The 20812-nt window shown below is 48.1% G+C and overlaps 1 protein-coding gene across 9 annotated transcripts in view; it reads right to left on the bottom strand.

Moving 5' to 3' along the window:
* Window positions 1–20812, bottom strand: part of PPP1R13B (protein phosphatase 1 regulatory subunit 13B) — a 159181-nt gene that overhangs the window by 75746 nt on the left and 62623 nt on the right. For 8 of the 9 annotated variants that reach the window (XM_075926477.1, XM_075926476.1, XM_075926475.1 and 5 more), the window contains exons 3-4: window positions 13889–14008; window positions 1848–1915 (exon numbers count right to left, since the gene is read on the bottom strand). In XM_075926477.1, coding sequence (XP_075782592.1) covers window positions 1848–1915; window positions 13889–14008 — 188 coding nt within the window. Of the gene's footprint in view, window positions 1–1847; window positions 1916–3130; window positions 9537–13888; window positions 14009–20812 lie in introns of those variants that run through there. The other variant, XM_075926478.1, reaches the window with a different exon arrangement.

Genomic DNA, 20812 nt, shown 5'->3' with positions numbered 1-20812 from the left:
ATGCTGCCACATCTACTCCCTGGGGGAGTGGCAGTGCATCGATGTGCTTCACCTTTGGCTTTTCCCTGTCATGCCAATAGCTGTCGGAAGCATTTCCTGGGAGCAACAGGGGATGCAGAATCACACTTTCATCCCTCTCATGCCCAGACCCCATAGCACCCTCTCTGTCTTGGCAAAATCTTTAATCCATCATATCTTGTTTCCCAGGGTTGCCAGATTAAAGAGATGTAAGTGGATATAGAATTGGCTGTGAAGCATGGCATTTCAAAACTCTAAACTGGGAGAGATACTCAGTCTATGTCACCATCTAAAAAGCCACCTAATCCACAGATATATGCTTCAATTTTGACAGGCCTCTACATGAGTGCTAAATCAGGAACCAGCCGTAGAGAAACAGCTCATGTAAGAACAGATGTTTGGATAGGTGATGTTGAGGAACACCATCTCATAGCAATCTGGGGCTCTTTGTCAAACAGGCAGCGATAGGACCTATTTGAAATCATGGGATGGTGGGCGGGCGGAGCCCGCCCACCTTCTAAAAGCCCCTCCCCAACCTTATGGGAGGGACACTGGACCCATGTTCAATTGATTGCTTGGGACAAATAATGACTAAAGGATCAAGAAGTGCGGGCTAGAGGTTCAAAATGAGGGAGCCGGATGGGGACACCGAGCAGAGAACCCCGGACAGCGCCCACTGCTCCTCAAAGCTGTCGATGGAGCCAGTGGACGCCGCCCAGAGGAACTCTGCCCGGATTCGTGACACGAGGGAGGAGTGGAAATAGGCCCCACAGTCGCAGAGAACCCCCTCGTCTAGCATCCTCCTCCTGCTATTGTAGATGGCAGCTTTCGCCAAGGCCAGGAGGAGGTTGACGAGGAGGTCTCGCGACTTTGTGGGGCCACGGATTGGGTGTGCATAAATAAAAAGGTGAGGGGAAAAGTGCAGCCAGAACCTCAACAAGAGGTTCTGGAGGAGCCGGAATAGGGGCTGCAACCTGGCGCATTCGAGGTAGGCGTGCGCCAGGTTCTCCCTCACGCCGCAAAAGGGGCAGGTGTCTGGGATAGGGGTGAACCGCGCCAAGTACACGCCCGTGCTCACGGCCCCGTGAAGGAGCCGCCAACTGATGTCCCCGACGGGCCGCGGAATTAAGGTCGAATAAACGCTGGCCCATCGGGGTTCCCCACCCTCTATAGGTCTGAGGTAGTCCCGCCACTTTGTATCGGGGCGGGACACGAGGGTGGGGAAATGCAAAGCGTGGAGCACGAGCGTGTACAGCTGTTCCCTGGGCGCGGTCCGGAAACAGACCGGCTGCAGATTTTGCAGCCGGCTGGGGGTCCAAGGGTGGGGAGGCCGGGGGGGCCCGCGGGACAGGGGCCCAATAAAGAGGGACGGAGGCTTTGCAGGAGGGGAGGGGCGGAGCGTTCCCTCTCGCAGGGCTCTCTGTAGGAGATCGCGAGCGGGCTGCGACAAAGTCGCCTTCACCTCCTGGAGTAGGCGCAGGGAAGTTCGAGGGGTGGAGAGCCCCATGCGTTGAGCGAGCGCTCGGGGAACAGGCAGCGATAGGAGAAGCAGGAAACCAAAAGGACAAAATCAGCATCAGCTGGACATTGTAGGCTGCTTTTGTGGGGTTGTAGAGAATATTACATTTTCTGGAGGACAAACTACTCTCTATATTCTAAGAGTTAAACTGTACTCTCTCATTCCCCTTCAAATATACCATATTGAATCTGAAACTTCAGTAGCTTCTTTTGGTTCCCAGCAATAAGAGATGAATTTTACACATGGTACTAACTTTTAAAATAATGGCAATGAGCACATAAACACACTGTATGTATCATTTGTTACATACCCCATTCTCTGTACGTTTCTCCACAGGTATATTTATTCCATTTCTTTGATTCTGAGTCTGACGTCCACCTAAAAATAAAGCATCAAGCCTATTAGCAAGGTGAATGAGTTGTTTGCTTTTAATTCAGGTTTTTATTGTAAAGCTACAACCTTCTCTGTACACATGTAGATAAATCTATGTATTATATATATATTACTTCATATGACTTGACATTGTGCCTCTCCATATAACCTTGTAGCTTTGTATTAATCCATATAACCTTGTAACTTTGCATTAGAACCTGAATCCATATAACCTTGTAACTTTGTATTAGAACCCTATATAGAAAACTTGTAGAAAACTGAGTATATAGTTAAAGTGGTAAAAATGTCTTTTGCTAGGAGTAGAATAAGATTTCCCCCCCACTCTCTTTCCCCCACTCTGTAATCAATTGCCCTGTTGAATGAATGAGGTGTGAATGAGTAAGACTTGGTAGCCAAGCACCTCCAGACAGCTACACCAGTTGAAGAGGGGGTGGAAGCCAGACCCAAGGTTTCAAGTGGGCTGAAGAAAGAAGAGCAGACATATTGATGGCCTTGGGGATTAGAAGCAGGCACCTTCTTTGGAAAACACCCTCTCTGCAGCACAAAGGGACCAACGGACACAGACCCAGAGTTTGAATCTGGGATATATTTGCATATGAGAGGGATGCTATAAAAGTGAGGTGTCTTGCAGAGGACCCCGGGTTTCGTCTTGTCACCATCGGAGCATCGATCTGGATTGGCAGAAGCCCGCCTCCACCCCTCCCCCATCTAACTCACCTGGCCAGTGAAGTTAAGGGGTTGGTAACAACAGCAAGACGGAGTGTGCTTGTGTGTGTGAGTGCATGAGTGACATATATATATATATATATATAATATGCATATGATAAGTGTTGATTATTCTATGTGTGATCAATAAATGTGGCATGTTGCCTTATCCCCCTGAAAAAGATCCCGAGTACTTCTTTTAAGTACAACACACATTACAATCACTTTTTAACAAATCAGCTTTTTGTAAGTTTAATTCCCTTCCTTACAAACTACAATAACTACATTATATTTGTCATTTGGTAAAAACAATCCAAAGCAATTAAAATTTGATAGGTTATTAAAGGTTTTTCTTCTTTTGGGAGGAGAAAAAGCAGGTGTTTTTATTTTTAATACAACAGGTAGTTAATCAAGTTTACTTGAAACTCAGCCAAATGGCGTTAAAGTTTATTCACACCAACACTGAAGCAATTTGTAAAAAGTGAAGTTACTCACCTTAGGTGCAGTAACTGTCGTTCTTCAAGGTGGTGTCCCCGCAGGTGCTCCACTATGGGTGCTGGACTTGCCCCGGTGCCGCAGACGGAAGCTTGTGATGAGCAATGTTTGGACAGACCGTGCATGTGCTGCGGGCTTGCGGCTTTCGCGCTGTTTTCTGTCTCGCACGGTCCGGCCCCCCGCCAATTCCTCGAGACCGCCTCGGAGTCTGTAAGAGACAAGAGCAGAAAGAGAGAGGACTCCGAAGCAGGGAGGAGGACGGGTAGTGGAGCACCCGTGGGGACACCACCTCGAAGAACAACAGTTACTGCACCGAAGGTGAGTAACTTCGCTTTCTTCTTCAGCGATGTCCCTGCGGGTGCTCCACTATGGGTGACTATGTAGCAGTAGTTGCCAGAATGGAAGGAGGGCAAGGAGTCCCTATTTATCCGCTGTGTAGAGCACTGCAGTCGCCACTGCCCCATCTGAACAAGTGATTAGAGAAATAGAATAGTGTTTGACGAAAGTCTCATGTGACCAGGTCGCCGTCCTGCAGATGTCCTTCAGAGATACCCCTCTATGAAACGCTGTAGATGCGGCCATGGCTCTAGTGGAGTGTGCGCATGGTTGGGATGGAAGGGGTAAGCCTTTCACTGCGTACGATTGCATTATGCATGAGGTTACGAGATTGGAAATCCTTTGGGAAGATAGGCGTTGACCCTTTGACCTCTGTGCCAAGGAGACGAATAAGTGGTCCATATGCCTGAAAGACTTAGTGCGATCTATGTAGAATGCTAAGGCCCTGCAGGTGTCCAAGGAATGTAGGGCCGCTTCTCGTGGTGAGGCACGGGGATTTGGGAAAAAGGTTGGCAAGATCACTGGTTCGTTGACATGGAAATGTGAGACAATTTTGGGTATGAATCTTGGGTGTAGTCTCAAGACTACTCCATCCTTACGAAAAATTTTATATGGTGGCGTGGCCATCATGGCGGAAAGCTCGCTCACTCTGCATGCCGACGTTATGGCCAGCAGGAAAACGGTTTTCAAAGTGAGGAAATGCAAGGATACAGTCGCCAGAGGCTCGAACGGTGGCCTCATTAGGGCGTCGAGGACTACATCCAGGCTCCACACCAGTGGGACTGGGTCGTGCGGTGGGGCCATATTGGTAAGACCCTTGAGAAATCTCTTAGCAGTAGGATGGGTGAAGACAGAAACGCCATCTATCGGTGATGTGAATGCTGAAATTGCTGCGAGGTGTACCCTGATGGAGGCTAACGCGAGGCCTTTGTTCTTTAGGTGCAACGCTTAGTCCAGGACGGAGGGGATCAACAGACGTGTCGGATCGTGGTGGTTTGAGGTACACCGGGTGGAGAATCTGCGCCACTTGTGAAAGTAAGTTTTTCTCGTGGTTTGTCGTCTACTGTGTAGTAGGACGTGCTGGACTGGAACGGAGGAGAGGGATTCGAATGGAGTCAGCCAGTTAGGAACCATGCTGTTAGGTTCAGCATTTGTATCTGGGGGTGTTTCAGGTGTCCTCGGTCTTGTGTGAGGAGATTGTGGAGAGGCGAAAGGCAGATCAGTGTCCGCGCGGAGAGACAGTGGAGGAAGGGAAACCAGTGCTGGTGAGGCCAGCCCGGGGCTATGAGGATTAGTGTTGCCCTGTCCGCCTTCAGCTTCTAAAGGACTTTGGGGATCAGAGGTATGGGGGGGAATGCATAGAGGAGGGGTCTGCGCCAAGTCGTAAGGACGGCGTCTCCCAGGGATGCGCGGCCTAAACCCGCCCTGGTGCAGTACTTGCGGCATTTTGTATTTGCGGGAGTTGCAAAGAGGTCCACTCGGGGAGTACCCCAACGTTGGAAGATCTTGTGTAGGATGCCATCATGCATTTCCCATTCGTGCTTCACATGGAAGTGTCTGCTCAGGAAATCTACAGTCACGTTTGTGGCGCCAGGTAAGTAGGATGCCGTAGGTGTCATTCCGTGGCGAATGCACCAGTTCCAAAAGCAGATGGCTTCCATGCATAGGGAACGGGAGCAAGCGCTGCCTTGGCGATTCACATCATGGCTGTGATGTTGTCCGTGAGTATCCTCACCGTGGTGTTTCGAATGTAGATGAGGAAGTATTTTCATGCGTTGAAAATGGCGCATAGCTCTAGAAGGTTTATGTGTAGCCATACTTCTTGTGGGGACTATTGGCCTTGGACTGAGAGGGAGCCCATGTAAGCCCCCCAGCCTACTAGGGAGGCATCCGTTGTGATTTGGTGGAGTGGCTCCTGCCGATGGAAAGGTATACCTGACCGTAGGTTTGTGTGGCTGGTCCACTATAGGAGTGATGGAGAACGCCAGGTGGCGGCGTTACCGGCCTGTGGAGATCGTATCTGGTGTGGTCATATACGAAGTCAGCCAGTACTGAAGGGCGCGCAGGTGTAGTCTGGCGTATTTCACCGCGTATGTTGTGGCGTCATATGGCCCATCAGTCTGAGGCATGTGATGAGTGGAACGGTAGGGCTGATGGTGATGGTGTGAATGAGATTTTGGATGGCTTGAAATCTCTGTAAGGGTAGGAACGCTCTGCCGGCAAGTGAGTCCAGGCGGGCCCCAATGAACTCGATGTTCTGAGTGGGGCGCAAAATGGACTTTTGCTTGTTGAGGAGGAGTCCGAGCGACTGAAAGACTTGCCTCATGAGGTGAACCATCTGGGAGACCTCATGTGCAGAAGGGCCCTTGAGTAGGCAATCGTCCAGGTAAGGGAAGATGAGTACTCCTTGGCGTCAGAGGAAGGCCGTGACCATGGATAAAACCTTTGAAAACACCCTGGGGGCTGACGATAGCCTGAAGGGGAGGACCTTGTATTGAAAGTGGTCCTTTGCCATGACAAAGCGCAAGAACCTCGTGTGAGCTGGATGGATAGGGACGTGGAAATAGGCGTCCTGGAGGTCGAGGGCGGCAAACCAGTCCTGTGGATCTAACACAGGGATCATGGCAGCTAAAGTCGTCATTTTGAATCGTTGTTTCTTGAGATATTTGTTCAAACGGAGGAGATCTAGGATGGGGCGCCAACTTCCGGACCTCTTCTGGATGAGGAAATAATGTGAGTAAAAGCCCCTGTTCCTAAAATCCTTTGGGACTGGCTCTATGGCGGTCAACTTCTAGTCGGAGGAGGGTCTCGTGGGAGGGGTCCCTGAAGAGGGACGGGGTGGGAGGGGTGGTTGGTGGGATGGCTATGAAAGGGTTAGGGTAGCCAGATTGAACAATCTCGAGGACCCATCTGTCCATAGTGATTTCTGTCCACAGTGATTTCTGTAGAAAGGGCCTCAGCCGGTGGTGAAAGAGCTGGGTTATACGATTTGTGATGCTGCCTGTGACTGTCTGCTCGCCCCCGACCAACGCACCAAACCTGTTGCTTGTTGTTGGGAGGCATGTTTATCCTGCCATTTGGGTTTCGGCGTTGCTGAGGCCTCTGGCGAGAGTGTTTGTTGTCAAAGGTCCTCTGTTGCTGGTGGTGTTGCTGCCACTGATGTCTTATGTAGGAGTAGTCATATCTGCATCTCTTAAAGGGGGAAGTGTACATCCCCAGAGTTCGCAAGGTTGCTCGGGAGTCTTTAGAGGAGTGTAAGATTGAGTCTGTGGTCTCTGCAAAGAGCTTATCCTTGTCAAAGGGTAAGTCCTCGACTTTGGCCTGTAGTTCCTTTGGAACTCCCATCGCTTGAAGGAAAGAAGCTCTGCGCATAACGATGGCAGTAGCAGTGGAGCGAGCAGTGTTATCAGCGACGTCCATGGCTATTTGGAGGGATGTTTTCGCTGATGTGTAGCCCTCTTGGATTACTGACCTCAGGATCAATTTCTTAGAATCAGGGAGATGATCCATGAGGGGGGTGAGGCGTGAAAACGTATCAAAGGTGTGATTGGAGAGATGCACCAAGTAATTGGCGATTCTAAGGAGTAGCGTTGCTGAAGTGTAGACCTTCCTGCCCAGGAAGTCAATTCTCTTTACGTCCTGTCGGAGCCCTGTTGTTTGAGGTTGGGGCTCTAGACCTCTATTGAGCTGCGTCGACTACTAAGGAGTTAGCCTGTGGATGGGCAAAGAGGAATTCCATGCCCTTCGGTGGTACGAAATATTTCCTGTCGGCCTGTTTGTTGGTGGGAATAGCCAACGCTGGAGCATGCCACACTTCATCAGCCAGTTCCAGGAGGCCTTCGTCAAGAGGAATGGCCAGACCTGACCTATGATGCGGTTGGAGATTCCTGAAAAGCTTGTGTTGCTTGTCTTTGAGTTCCTGCAGCGGGCTCTCTTGTGTGATAGCTACTCGCTTAAACAACTCTTGGAACTGACGGAGGTCATCTGGTGGAGAGCTGTCACCTGGCGTGACTGCCTTATCTGGCGGGGACGAGTCTGGGATGGAAGTCCCCAAATGTTGGTCCGCGAAGGGAGTATGTTCCGGCTCTGATGGATGGTGAGACGGTGATGGTGAATGGTGTGGAGGAGTAAGGGGAACTGGAGTTGGAGAGTGCCTGCGTGCAGCACAGTCAAAGGCGGATCGTGATCGGCAAGAATACCCGCTGCGTGAATCTCGGGAGTAGCGATCGCCGCGATGGTACGTGCCATGTCGCGGTGAACGGTCGTCACATGGTAGTTAGAGCAGGAGCAATCGGTGCCGCACCGGAAGCGGAGCGGGTCAGCGCTGTGTAGTCCGGCACCGCGTGGTGACTCAGAGGCGGTGCCGGCACCAGTGCAGTGATGGTCGGATCCGAGGCTGCTCTCGGAGCCGGCTCAGTGCTCTGCGCCGGAGTGAAGGGAAGCAGCTGAGCTGGTGCTGTCTGGGGAGCCAGTGTTTGGGAAACCTCCCGTGGCCACTTAGGCTTCAGAGCCGCTGAGGCAGGGGGACGTGGCTTTACATTGCCAGACGTCCCAGGTGTGTCTGCCTGGTTTTCCCTGCCATTAAAGGCAGCTGGCAGGGATCTCGCTGGGGACAGCCTTGCCTTCTTTTGAAGTCCCGTAGTGGGGGAGGAAGCCCAGCGTTTGTGTGGCTACTGATCAGAGTCAGCTTGCTGTAGTTGCAGGGCTTTGTCAAAGAGGAGCATGCGAAGGCGCCTCTATCTTTTCTAGCTCTGGAGGTGAGTCTTGTACAATGGGTACCCTTCTGGGGGATGTGAGATTCCCCCAGGCAACAGATGCACTCTGAATGGCCGTCGAAGGCTGGCATTGCCTCCTGGCAGGAGCCGCATTTTTTAAAGCCGGTCGGAGACATTTTGCCAGCAGCCTGAGGCAGGTTTTTTTTTTTTTTTTTTTGAAGTAGCAGAGAGACAGCTAGTTGTTCAAATGTTGGTAACTTGGTGATAATGTCTCTGTTCTGTTGTCTTTGTTCCTTTTCTCTTTTTACTTTTTTTTTTTTTAAGGTGAACGCAACTATGTACAACGGAGTTGATGGGAGAATAGATGAGAGGCGGGAGGTAAGAGTGGTATGCGGTTTCTGTTCTTACTCCCGATAGTTCTGTCTTTCTCTTTTTTTTTTTCTAAATAAGGAGAAAAAACAAGGGAAAAGGAGGAAATAGGATTGTATGTACAAGGGGGAACTAGAAGGAGTCTAGTTCAGTGAGTGAGGTAAGGAGCGCGGTCCCAAGCATCTGCAGCCTGAGGCGGTAAAAAGGAACTGGCGGGGGACCGGATTGTGCGAGACAGAAAAGAGCGCGAAAGCCGCGAGCCCGCAGCACATGCGCGGTCCGGCCGAACACTGCTCATCACAAGCTTCTGTCTGCGGCGCCAGGGCAAGCCCAGCACCCATAGTGGAACACCCGTGGAGACATCCCCGAAGAAGAACTAAGAGTTACTTAAAACATTATTTCTAATCCTCTTACTTAAAACATTATTTCTAATCGTATACAAACGGTCCCTTATGTATCTATATTTATTACGATATCAAGTTTTTGTTTTTTCTACAGTAAGGTTACAATGCCTAGAAAGAGGCTACAAATTTCCCAGTAGAAGTTCGGCACTTTAGGAAGATTATCCCATACTCAACTGAGTGAGAGGAAGTTAATATTTCCTGGTGAACACTTTCAAAGCTATAGTCATACAAGCCTTTGGGCAACACATTTTATAAAATTATGCATGTGTCAAATAACTGTATGCATATATTGTATTAGGGCCGTGGTGGCTGACCAGTGGATCTTTGATGAAAAAAACTGCGGCTCCTAATTAAAATTTTATTATAAAATTGTCAGGCTGACCGCTCCGCCCAAGGCTGCTCACAGCCGGGCTGCTCTGAGCCGCATTCCAGTACATGCTCACAGCCGCCGCCCTGTTCATGCTCACGTCCTCCCTCCCCCTGACCCTCACGCTTGGCATCCCAGCCAAAGCATGCTCATGGCCAGCCCTCTGCGCCCCAGACAGCACATGCTAAAGGCTGGCCACTCAGCGCACATGCCCCAGCGCCTGCAGGGAAAGGCGCATGTTGGTAGTGGTGGCAGCAGCAGTGGCTCCTGCACTGGGACCTGGGTTAGAGCAGGGGGGGGAAGGCGGTGTCTGGCTTGGGGTGGGAGGGGGGAATTGGGTTGGAGCCAGAGGGTGCCTGGCTCTGGGGGAGGGGATTAGAGCAGGGGGGTGGGGGTGGGGGGGAGGAATCCTGGTACTGCATGCCAGCTCCAACTTCTCAGGAAACACACAGCTGTTGTGGGGAGCAAAAGAAGAGCACACGCTTCCTGAGAAGTTGGAGCTGACATGCAGTCCTGGGACTGACACCCACCCACCCACCCACCCAGTACAGGCAGGCAGCAGGGGGAAGGAAGTCCCCCACCAAGTGATAGACCTGTTGTTTCAGGAAGTGCGCCAGCTGTTTAAGGGAGGGGAAGAGCAGCCCGTGCGCTTCCTGAGACCCGGGATCCCCAGGTACTGGCCAAGCTGTCCCTGTCCCCTCCCCCTGCTCAAACCCCACCCCCCACCAGCACCGTCCCCTGCCCCCACCAGCACAGTTGGGGCCACATTAGTGAGGCTTGGTTTTTTTTGGAGGGGTTGTATTTTTGCATCTCACTTATGTGGCCCTGACTTTTCTGTGGGTCAGTGACCCCTGACTCAAAACAGGTTCCCTGCCCCTCTTATAAAGACAATGCTGAAACATGTTGTGTTTGACATAATGTTTTATTTAAAAATGAAGCCTGGCCACCAAGCCCCCCCATCTGGCCACAGCATCATAACACTCCTGCACCCCCCCAGAACCCAAACCCGAGCCTATCATACACTGGAACCCCCTGTCCTGAGCCTCTCACATCCCCAAACTCCCACATCCCCAGTCTTCTGCCACAACATTCCTGCACCATCCACACACTGCAAATCTGTGTTTTGAGCCCATCATCCTCACAGCCTCCCTGCCCTGAGCCCCTCATGTACCCCAGCCCAAACTCCTGCACCCTCACAGCCACAAGCCAAGCCTGTGGCTTGCTCAGCACCCCAACCTTCCACCTGACCCCAAAACTCTCCAGCCTGGAGCTCCCACCCTGCGCCAGCATCCTCTTCTCTACTTCTTCCAGCACCCAAATTTCCTCCCAGAGCTTGCACCTCTCAGTGCTTTTTTTGTGACAGTATGCCCTGGGACGGCATACTAGCACTTATTTTCCCCCAGTGCAGCGCTTTTTTTTTTTTTTGCTCAACAACCCCCGCCTTCTCCCCAGGGATGTGGATCTTTGCACTCTATCCACCACTATTTTGGCTCTTCGTCTCGAACAGGTTGGCCACCCCTGTATTAGGGTAATACAATGTTACAGCAGATATATCAGTTTCCCACAATATCCTGAACATACTTTACGGAATTTAAGTTAAACCTTCATGTTTACATACTGTTATGGGGTTACATGTCTTGGAGAAGACCTGACTAACGTAAACCCTCATAAGTGTTTTGGAATATTTGAAACAATGTGACCTTTTAAAATTAAGTGCATTTCCAAGAAATCTCTAAAGGGAGTGATATGCACATGTAACGCCTCATGTTATGCAAAAGTACAGCCTTTTTTGAAGCTACACTCTGAGAAGAAACTCATTATTTATTAATTATACATTCCCAGATCAAAGATCCAGCTTTATAAAGGAGGGAACTTTTCATGAGTGTGCTAGTTGTGAGCTAAGAGTTATGATGGATTTGTGACCACAGAAAACTCCCTTGGTAAGATCTGAAGGATTGCTCACCTATCAGAGCCCTTGTTAGAGTTGTCATGTGAAACCAAGCTGACAGTTTTCATTGACAAGGTAACAAGCCTTGTGGTAAAGGTGGGAAGTATAGAAATGATATACCTTGAATTTAGTAAAACTTCTGATACTGTCTTACATGACCTCATAAACAAACTAGGAAAATACAACCTAAATGGAGCATCTATAAAGGATGTGCAAAATTGGTAAGGAAACTGTTCCCGGGGAATATTTATCAATGGTTCACAGTCATACTGAAAGGGCATAACAAGTGGGGCTCTTTAGCTGGTTCTGGTTCTGCTCAATACCTTAATCAAATAATTTAGATAATGGCATAGAGCAGTGGTCCCTAACCATTTGAAGCTGCCAGGAGCCAGAGGGCGGGGACACTCGCACACCCGAGGGTGGGGCCACGCATATGCCACACCCCCATGAGCCACGTGCCTGGGGCCAGCAACCCTATGTGCCGCGTGGTCACGGGCAGGGCCGCCCATTTGCAACAAGCCTGGTGCCAGTGTCCTCCAGAGCCGCATGCCCAGGACCAACACCCCCTCATAGCAGCGCGCCCAAAGCTGGCATTCCCCCCGCCCCCATAGCCGCGCGCCCGAGGCCGGCGCTCCCCATGCACCACGCACCTGGGTAGTGGGCAGCCAATTCGTCGCGCTCCCGGGGCCGGCACCCCCCATAGCCACGTGCTGAGGGCCGGCGCCCTCCATAGCCGCGCGCCCGGGGCCGGCACTCCCCATGCGCCGTGCACCCGGGGCACAGGCGGCCACTTCGCCGCGCTCCCGGGGCCGGCGCCCCCCATGCGCCACGCACCCGGGGCATGGGCCAGCCCCGAGCACTTGGCGGGTGCACACAAATGCCCCCGCAGGCGCCATGGTGTCCGCAGGCACCGTGTTGGGGACCACTGGCATAGAGAGTACAGTTATAAGTGTTAGCAGATTATTTCAAGCTGAAATGGGGTTGCAAGTGCTTTGAGGGATAGAATTATAATTCAAATGATCTGGACAAACTGGAAAAATGGTCTGAAGTAAATATAACGAAATAAAATAAAGACAAATGCAAAGTACTCCACTTAGGAAGGAACAATCAGTTCAACATATACAAGAGTGTTGTAAGCAAGACAAGAGAAGAGATTCTTCCGCTCTTCACTGTGCTGATGAAGCCTCAATTGGAATATTATGCCCAGTTCTGGTTGCTGCATTTCAGGAAACATGTGGACAATTTGGAGAAAGTCCAGAGAAGAGCAACAAAAATGATTAAAGGTCCAGAAAAAGTTATCTATGAAGAAGGACTGAAAAAACTGGGTGGCTGTGTCTACACTGGGCCACTTATTCCGGAAAAGCAGCCGCTTTTCTGGAATAACTGTCCAGCTGTCTACACTGGCCACTTGCTTTTCCAGAAAAGCAATGACGATCTACTGTAAAATTGTCAGTGTTTTTCCGGAAAAACTATGCTGCTCCTGTTAGGGCAAAAGTCCTTTTCCAGAAAAACTGTTCCGGAAAAGGGCCAGTGTAGACAGCACAGTAGTCTTTTCCGCAAAAAAGCCCCGATCGCGAAAATGACGATCGGGGCTTTTTTCCGGAAAAGCACGTCTACATTGTCCATGGACGCTTTTCCGGAAAAAGTGCTTTTCCAGAAAAGCATCCTGCCAATGTAGACGCGCTTTTTCCGGAAATACTTATAACGGAAAACTGTTCCGTTTTAAGCATTTCCGGAAAAGGGTGCCAGTGTAGACGTAGCCGGTATGTTTAGTCTGGAAACAAAGACTTAGAGGGATCATGATAGCAGCTTTCTAGTACCTAAAAGGGTGTTTCAAGGAGCAAGGAGAAAAATTGTTCTCCTTAACCTCTGACCATAGGACAAGAAGCAATGGGCTTAAAATGCAGCAAGGAAGATTTAGGTTGGATATTAGGAAAAACTTCCTGTCAAGAAGGTGAAGTACTGAAATAAATTGCTTAGGGAGGTTGTAGAATCTCCATCATTGGATATTTTTAAAAGCAGAATAGACAAACACTTGTCAGGGATAATCTCTAGATAATACTTAGTTCTGCCATGAGTGCAGGGGACTGGACCAGATGACCTCTGGAGGTTATTTCCCATTCTGTGATTCTAGTATGACTTGGGTGGGAGTGTCAGAAACCTATGAGTGGGTGCTCCTAGGGCCACCAAAAGGAGGGCGTGGCAAAGAAACACTGCCTTGTTGCCAGGTTATTTTAAAGGGACTGGGGCTCCAGGCTGCTACCATGACAGCAGCAGTGCCAGAGGCCCGGGACCTTTAAATAGTTGTGCCGTCCGGGCAGCACTGAGGGCTGGGTGGGGGAGGCTTGCTCCCAGCCCTGCCCCTTCTGCTCAAAAGCCTATCCTTTCCAGGTGCCCGGAGTGGAGTTCCTCCTTCCCCCCAATCTTACCTAGGCTCCGGTGAAGTCTGTTGCCAGCTTGGAGTGCCCTTACTGAACTAAGAGGGAGGAATACAGGTTCCCCGAATTGTGATGTGTACTAACAATTGTAATGCCTTCCCATAAGTAATTCTATGAAGCAATTTGATTAATTAGGATTAGTTATTATCTGTGATAAGTAGTGATAGGTAAGAGTACTTACTCTGTTCATTGCTTTCAGCTGGAGATTCCTCATGCCGAAGAAAAAATTTCACCTCTTCCCTGCGGGGTCCCCATTTTTGTAGATGGTCATACATCATATGATCAAAGGGTATAGGGCGTTCTGGAAATATAAAATAAAAGTATTTCTGAGTCCAGCAACATCTTACAAAGTAACATAAAAAACCCTGCTTAAACAGGTGGCTGTGTTTTAGACACTTCAAGCAGTCATCTGAGAAATTATCATGTAGAAAACGAATCTATATCTGTATTTAGATAGATAGATATTTTAGAGAGTTTGGGCATCTTTAAGTCCATCAGTACACAAGTTCATTTGTTCAAGAACTCCTCCTAAATGAAAAGAGCTAGGATCACCAAATTTGGTAATCAGCTTTCTCTTATCCAAACTTAAAGCAAGGTCGGGATTTCACTGTGCCAGGAAAATGGGAAGTGCCTGGATTGGGACTGTTTTCCATAACACGGAAAGGGAGGGGGCTGCTTGGAGGGAGAGCTATATGCAGATTGACCTTTGGGAGGCAACGAGTGCAGGGACAGCTATACTGCAGTGACCACTGGGAACAGCTGCACTGGCAGGACAGTGTCCATCTGAGGATGGGGCTCCAAATGTTTGGTCACCAGCCAGGTTAAGTGGCACCCCTACCACAAACTGCTGGACCGAGGGGAGGAAAGAGCCCCTCAGCCCACCATCCCCACCACTATGCCTCCCCAAGACCAATCCCAGGGCTAAGCAATGCAGTGTGTGTCCCCCCTCCACCCCTCCCGAGACACCCCACAAAGAGAGGCGGGGCGAGGAATTGCAGCCCAATCTCCCTACCAAGGAGATTTTCCTCTCCCCCTACAGAGGAGAGGCCTGAAGTCGCTCCCTCTTCCCCTCAAGAAGATTAGGGATGTTAAAATGTATGTATTTGTGTAAATGTAAAACCACAGAATGTTTTAGTAGTTACACATTTACACAAGTGGGGGGAGTTGTTGCTCACAGGGAGTCAGTTTTTAAGCCAGCTCCCCAGGAGCACCTGCTCCCATTCCCGCCCAACACACATACTGTTGCCTCTATATCAGGCAGTCAGGCAGCTCCTGCCTGCCCTCTCCTCACTGCACTACTGCCTCTGATACAGAGGCAACAGGGGTGCGGAGGGCTGGATGTAACCAAGAGGGTTAAAGAATGAGCCCAGGCACATTGGTTAACTGTGTACTTAGGTACATGTTAGCATCTCTAGAGATACTAACCAGCTTCAGGCCCCAGGACCAGTGGTGGGATGGGGGGCAACTGGTAGCTTGGGCTAGCCCCCAGAGCGTTGTCTCCATGAGACTAGTGATGGGGGGAGCCACTGGAGATTGGAGCTCCACCTCCACAGACCAGCTACATGGTGGGGAAGGCCCACTGGACACTTCCCCAGATCAGCTGCAAGGCATGGGGAGTCACTAGAGTCTGGAGCCAACCCTCAGAGCCTCCCCCCTGGACAAGTGGGGAGTCTGGGGCTGACCTCAGTGGCCAGCTACAGGAGAAACCATCGTCAGAGCAGTGTTACCCTGGCTGCCGTGGGCAACCCTGGTAAGCTCCCCCCACTCAGCCTTCCAGCCCCCTTCCCTGAACACCACCACCTCCCTTCCCATGTTGTAAGTGCCCCACACATTGAATCTTGTGCCCTGAGCCCCCCCACGTACATTGAACTCTGTGCCCCTCAGCCCCTGCTCTCACTCCAGCACCCTCTGCCCCAACCAGTGTTCCCTCTAAGCTGCAGGGCAGTACAGCTTCACAGACGATTAATCAGCCCCACTTTGTCAGAGGCTTAGGGCTCCATGCACTGAGCTGATTGACTGGACGGGGCTGATTAATCACCTGTGAAGCTGTGCAGCTTAGAGGGAACACAACCCCAACTTCCCCAATTCTCACAGCCCCCTGCCCTTACTCGTGCACCCTCACCCCCTTCCCAGAGCCAAGAATTCTCCTTCTCCTATTATGACATCATGTAATTCAAATATGACTATGTTGCTCATTGTTGCTACCACTTTTGTATAATTTCAATGAATCTTGTATAAAATGTATCATGTAAGGTGTGTGACAGATACTCCCCCATCCATTGGTGCTTTACAAAATTGACTTTGGATACAAATATGAATAACTAAAAAGTGCTTTGGACAAAATACCTCATATAACCTACCAATTTTAATGTCACAATCTGCTGGATCTGTGTATCTTATCTTGGTGTATGTATCATTCTTGTATGTATTGCTAGAAATATGGATTATGGAATGGTTTATGGTTTTAAATGTGCCAACACCCTCAAGGATGTTTCCCTCAACATCTGGGTGATCATCTATAACCAGCCTCTTTTGTCCTATAAGTCTAAGCCCGTGGTGTCCAACCACACTCAATTGGCAAAATAGTCACATTGTTCAAGCCAACTAACCACACTCAGACAGCCAACCAGCCACATGTGGCTAGTACCTAGGATGTTGGACACCACAGTTCTAAGCAGTGGTTGGTTTTAGGAAGATATATGACCACCCCAACTGGTAGAATCTGTCCAGAAAATTTTCCATGGAAGTGGAGAATGTAGAAACAAAGAATTCCTGCTCAAAAGAAAGGCTTATTTAAGATACAAAAGTTTGCAGGCTAATGGTCTTTGGCATGATCCCAGGTAAAAAAAAAAAAAAGATCTTCCTTGGCTTGAAGGTTTAGCTGAAATAAGAACAGTTTTAGGGTAAGATTGCAGTAATTTTTAATGTGTTATAATTAGCTGTGTATTTTATTTTAAATCTGGAATTCACTTTGCACTGTCTTGTCACTTGCAACCACTTAAATTCTACTGCTATTAAGTTTGTACTTAATAAAATCACTTTTATTTACTATCAAGTTCAATGTAAATAATTAATACCTGGAGAAGCAATCAGTAATCATCCTCCTTCCATTGTTAAAGGGGGCTTGCCTGAATGATTTATTTGGGGTTCTGATCCCAGCTGGGGAGTGGGTTTCCTGAAAGCTATGCCCAAAAATGCATTCTCCTCAGACCTGAAGAGATTCAGTGTCTGTATTACTCTTGAGTGGGGTGGTGAGCTCAGCTCTGTGCCCTGGCTGGGGGAGAACCAGGAGATCTGGCCCAGCAGGACAGGCTTATGAGAAGCCCCAGAGAGCAAGGGGGCTAGTGTCAGTGGCTTTGTCAGTACACCAGGAAGCAGCCCCAAAGGGGTATTCTGTGACCTCACCTGGCACAAGGTGTCAATGGAAAAATTAAGATTTGCTAAATAGGATTAGCCTATTTGGATGCATGCATCATTTTTGTATCTGAAATTAAGAATAGTGGCTGTACAACTGTATTTCCAATATGTTTGAGCCTGAGTAACACCCACACCATATTTACATCCGGCCTAGCTAGCACATTGTAAAGGGAATATTTAGATTGATGGACCATCAACAAAAACAATGAGCCATAGCAGAAGTTTATCCACACTTGATGAACTTTCCTGATAACTTTTTTAGCTAGAATATGCTACTATGACTCAAAGCACATAAGGGCACATGAATAGATCAAGCGGTACCGAACTGTATCTTGTGTGCCTACATTTTCCTGAGCAACTGGGCTGAGGGCTCTGCTTGAAACATTGAGTTTCCCTCAACATGAAAAAGCCATAAAAGGCCTTGGAAACCTCTATGTTCTGTTCTTTTTTCCTATTTTTGTACTCAGAGGAACACCAACAAGGGACAGGAGATCTTCTAGTCAATTGAAAGCAGCCAGAGATTTAACAAGATAGCAGTTTGTGCCATTATTTCTTCAAATCTGATCCAAGAACTTTGTAATTATTTTATGTATTGATTCTGTTAATTTAATCTCTTACCTCTTTATTTTCTCTTATAAATAAACCTTTTTACATTAGGCACTAAAGGATTAGCAATAGCGTGATTGAGTAAGATCTCAGTTTTATATTGACTGGGGTATGTAGCTGGTTCTTTGGAAAGAACCATTTGGTCGATTAAATTACTTTTAAATAACTATTCATCATTAAGTCTAGTATCTATTAAATCCAGGACTGGAATACTTCAGGAGGCTATATTTCTGACTTTGTGGTAGCTAGTATGAAGTTTACTACTGTTCCTAGCTTTTGTTGATGTATCTTAAGGATGAATAACCCCCAGTTTTGGGGAGAGAGTCTGCCCTGTTTCTCAGCAGTTTGTTCTGAATTCAGAATTCATAATTGTGACCTACTGAGGCTCAGCGAGTTAAATTTTGCTAGAAATTCTCCCTCACCTACACCATTTTCAGATAGCTAAATCTTTGAATTCTGTTCTCCTTTGCTGGGTTTTCTGTTCCTGTTATGAAAGCATCACACTCAGTTTGAACCATAAGAATTCTAAGGATGTCTACCAGATAAAAAATTATCTATAATAATTCACCCCTAAGAATTGAGTTGTGGTAGCACTCTAAAAGAGTAGATTACACTTATTTATTAATATAGTTATTAATACAGCAGAAACTAGTACAAGATTGTACAAAGTCAGCAAATGCAAGAAAAAGAAATCAAAACTAAGTTTTCTGAAGTATTGCAGTAAAATTTTATACCAAGGAGGATAAAAATCAGTGATGTTTTAAAAACCATCAATTGTATTGCTTTTAAAAATACCATTAAAAAAGTTTCTCATTTAAAATGAAGTTACAATTAAATCTTATCAGAAAGATGCTACAGTCTGTCACAGCTTCTAGGTGTAAAAACCTGGGGATATTTTGAAGATGTTAACAGTTAATTAGCTAATCAAGTAGTTGATGGAATTTCCATCAACTACTTGATTAATCGATAAAGGAGGCTGCTTGCTACCACAGCTGAGGGTCTGCATTTTAAATGAGCCCAGTGGCTCTTACTACATTTAAAGTGCAGAGTTGCAGCAGGGTTACCTCCAATGAGTGGCACGAGCCGGGGCTGAACAATCATGGCTTACGCTGGCTCTGGGACCGCTCCAGCTCTGCCTCCCCTGCCCCCTCACCATCACAAAGAGAGAGTGCTGGAGGGAACCAGCTTTTAAGCCAGCTTTCCCCATCACCGGCTCCTGCTTTCCACGCTCTCTTGATGCCTGTGATACAGAGGCAGCGGCGGGGGAGGAGAGGGCAAGCAGTCAAGTAGTCACTCCCACATTTCCCATCCCCCTGCCTCCATTCTTATATCTCCATTACCCCCATCATCCTCCCATACACCCTATTCCCCTTCCTCCACACATCCTGCCCCCTCCCACAAACTCATCAAGCTGCGCTCCCTCCCCCACCAGAGTGCCATGGGACCAGGCAGCACAGCCCTGGCCACTGCAGCAGGAGCCATAGCCCGCCCCCAGCCAAGCCTTTCTGAACAGGCCTGTTTGGGGAGCTTTGTTCTGTGGGGAGCCCAGAGCGGCTAATGTGGAGACCAAGACACGCCCAGCTTGCAACAGGCCTGGGAAAGCGTGCCTCAATCAGGGGCCTGGGCCTCCAGCACATGATGGAACCACTCACTGGGAGGAGGAGGGGAGACCTGTAGCATGGTCCCCAAGCTCTGTGGCCGGACCTGGGCTGCAAAGAGCAAAGACACACTGCAGGCGCATGGGCCAGGCAGGCTGACACTGCTCCAGGGCATGCGCAGGGTCAAAGCCGCCCTCCTCCCCATTTCACAGAGAGCAGTCAGTGGAGAAGTCTGCCGTGCTCACAGCATAGCGAGAGGCTGGTGGTGAGGGGGAGCGTTCTCTGGGCTTGGAGTTGGAGGCATGGCGACAGAGTGAAATGATGACATCACTGTCATCCCACCAGGAAAAATGTTGAGAGAGAGAGAGAGAGAAAGACGATCCATGGCTCTTATTTTTGAACATCATTATCATGGACCATAATGGCTATAAGTCTATACCCTATTTTACTTCAGCATAACTTAACTTTCCCTAAAGAGTCCCATCTTATACTTGTTTTCAGCGGGGCTTATTCCAAAATTAAGTGCACTCTAAGCGCAGTGCAGTCTTAGCTTTTTTGGTAACTTGGAACGAGAGCTGCATCAAAATGACAGTGGGAGTGTGGAAAATGAGGGCTAGTTGTAGAAGTTTAAGGACACTGTAAATTTTGTGTTCTGAGGACATGTCTAAAAAAAAGTTTAAAGACAGCGAGCAGCAGGCAACTCAGGAGACTGCTGCAACTGCAAATGTGAAATTTTACATACCATTTAAGATTTAATGTAAACTAAAAATGTCTGATTAGGAATGGTAAGAACTAATGTTCTGCTGTTGTATCTGCAGCTTGACATAGGTAATGATTAGGTACCACTTCCTCACTTGATTTTTTATTAATTTATGTAAAAATATTACATGAAGTATACCCTCTTAGATGTTGTAAAATGCTGCACTGAGCTGTAAATTAACATGTTTTAGTGATCAGATTTGCACCAATATGTGAAGTATCCATAGAAAACATGATTTAAATCAACAAATTTTGGGGCGATTTAAATCAATCCACCCTGTTTTACATAGACACCTGGTTGCTCAAAATGGGAGTTTATTTTCACAAATATCAACCTTACTAGCAGAAGAATAAGCAACAAACATCAAGCTTTTAAATTTAACTTTTATTAAGCCAATTTTAGGAGATACTTCTTCGGTTTTATTAGCATGTGAAATTCTATTTGTAAGGAGTCCAAACACTCCTGTATACATAGAAATGTCAATGAATCTACAATCCAGACTTGTCATAATTATACTTATCAGTGTTTAAATAATGAACAAGTTAGAAAAATCTATGAAGGAGTGCCACTTTCCTACTAATAGGTGGGAATGTAAGAAAATAAGAAAGACATATCTCATACTCCATTGATGTAATAAGAGAAGGTACTGGATTTTAAAAACCAATTTTAAGAAAAAAATGTATTTAATAGAATCCCTTCCTCCAATAAGGTAAAATAAAAAGTG

Source organism: Pelodiscus sinensis, chromosome 4, assembly GCF_049634645.1.
Source record: "Pelodiscus sinensis isolate JC-2024 chromosome 4, ASM4963464v1, whole genome shotgun sequence".
Lineage (NCBI taxonomy): Eukaryota > Metazoa > Chordata > Testudines > Trionychidae > Pelodiscus > Pelodiscus sinensis.
The sequence above is the reverse complement of the archived record's forward strand: the minus strand, read 5'-3'. Positions and strand labels throughout refer to the sequence as shown.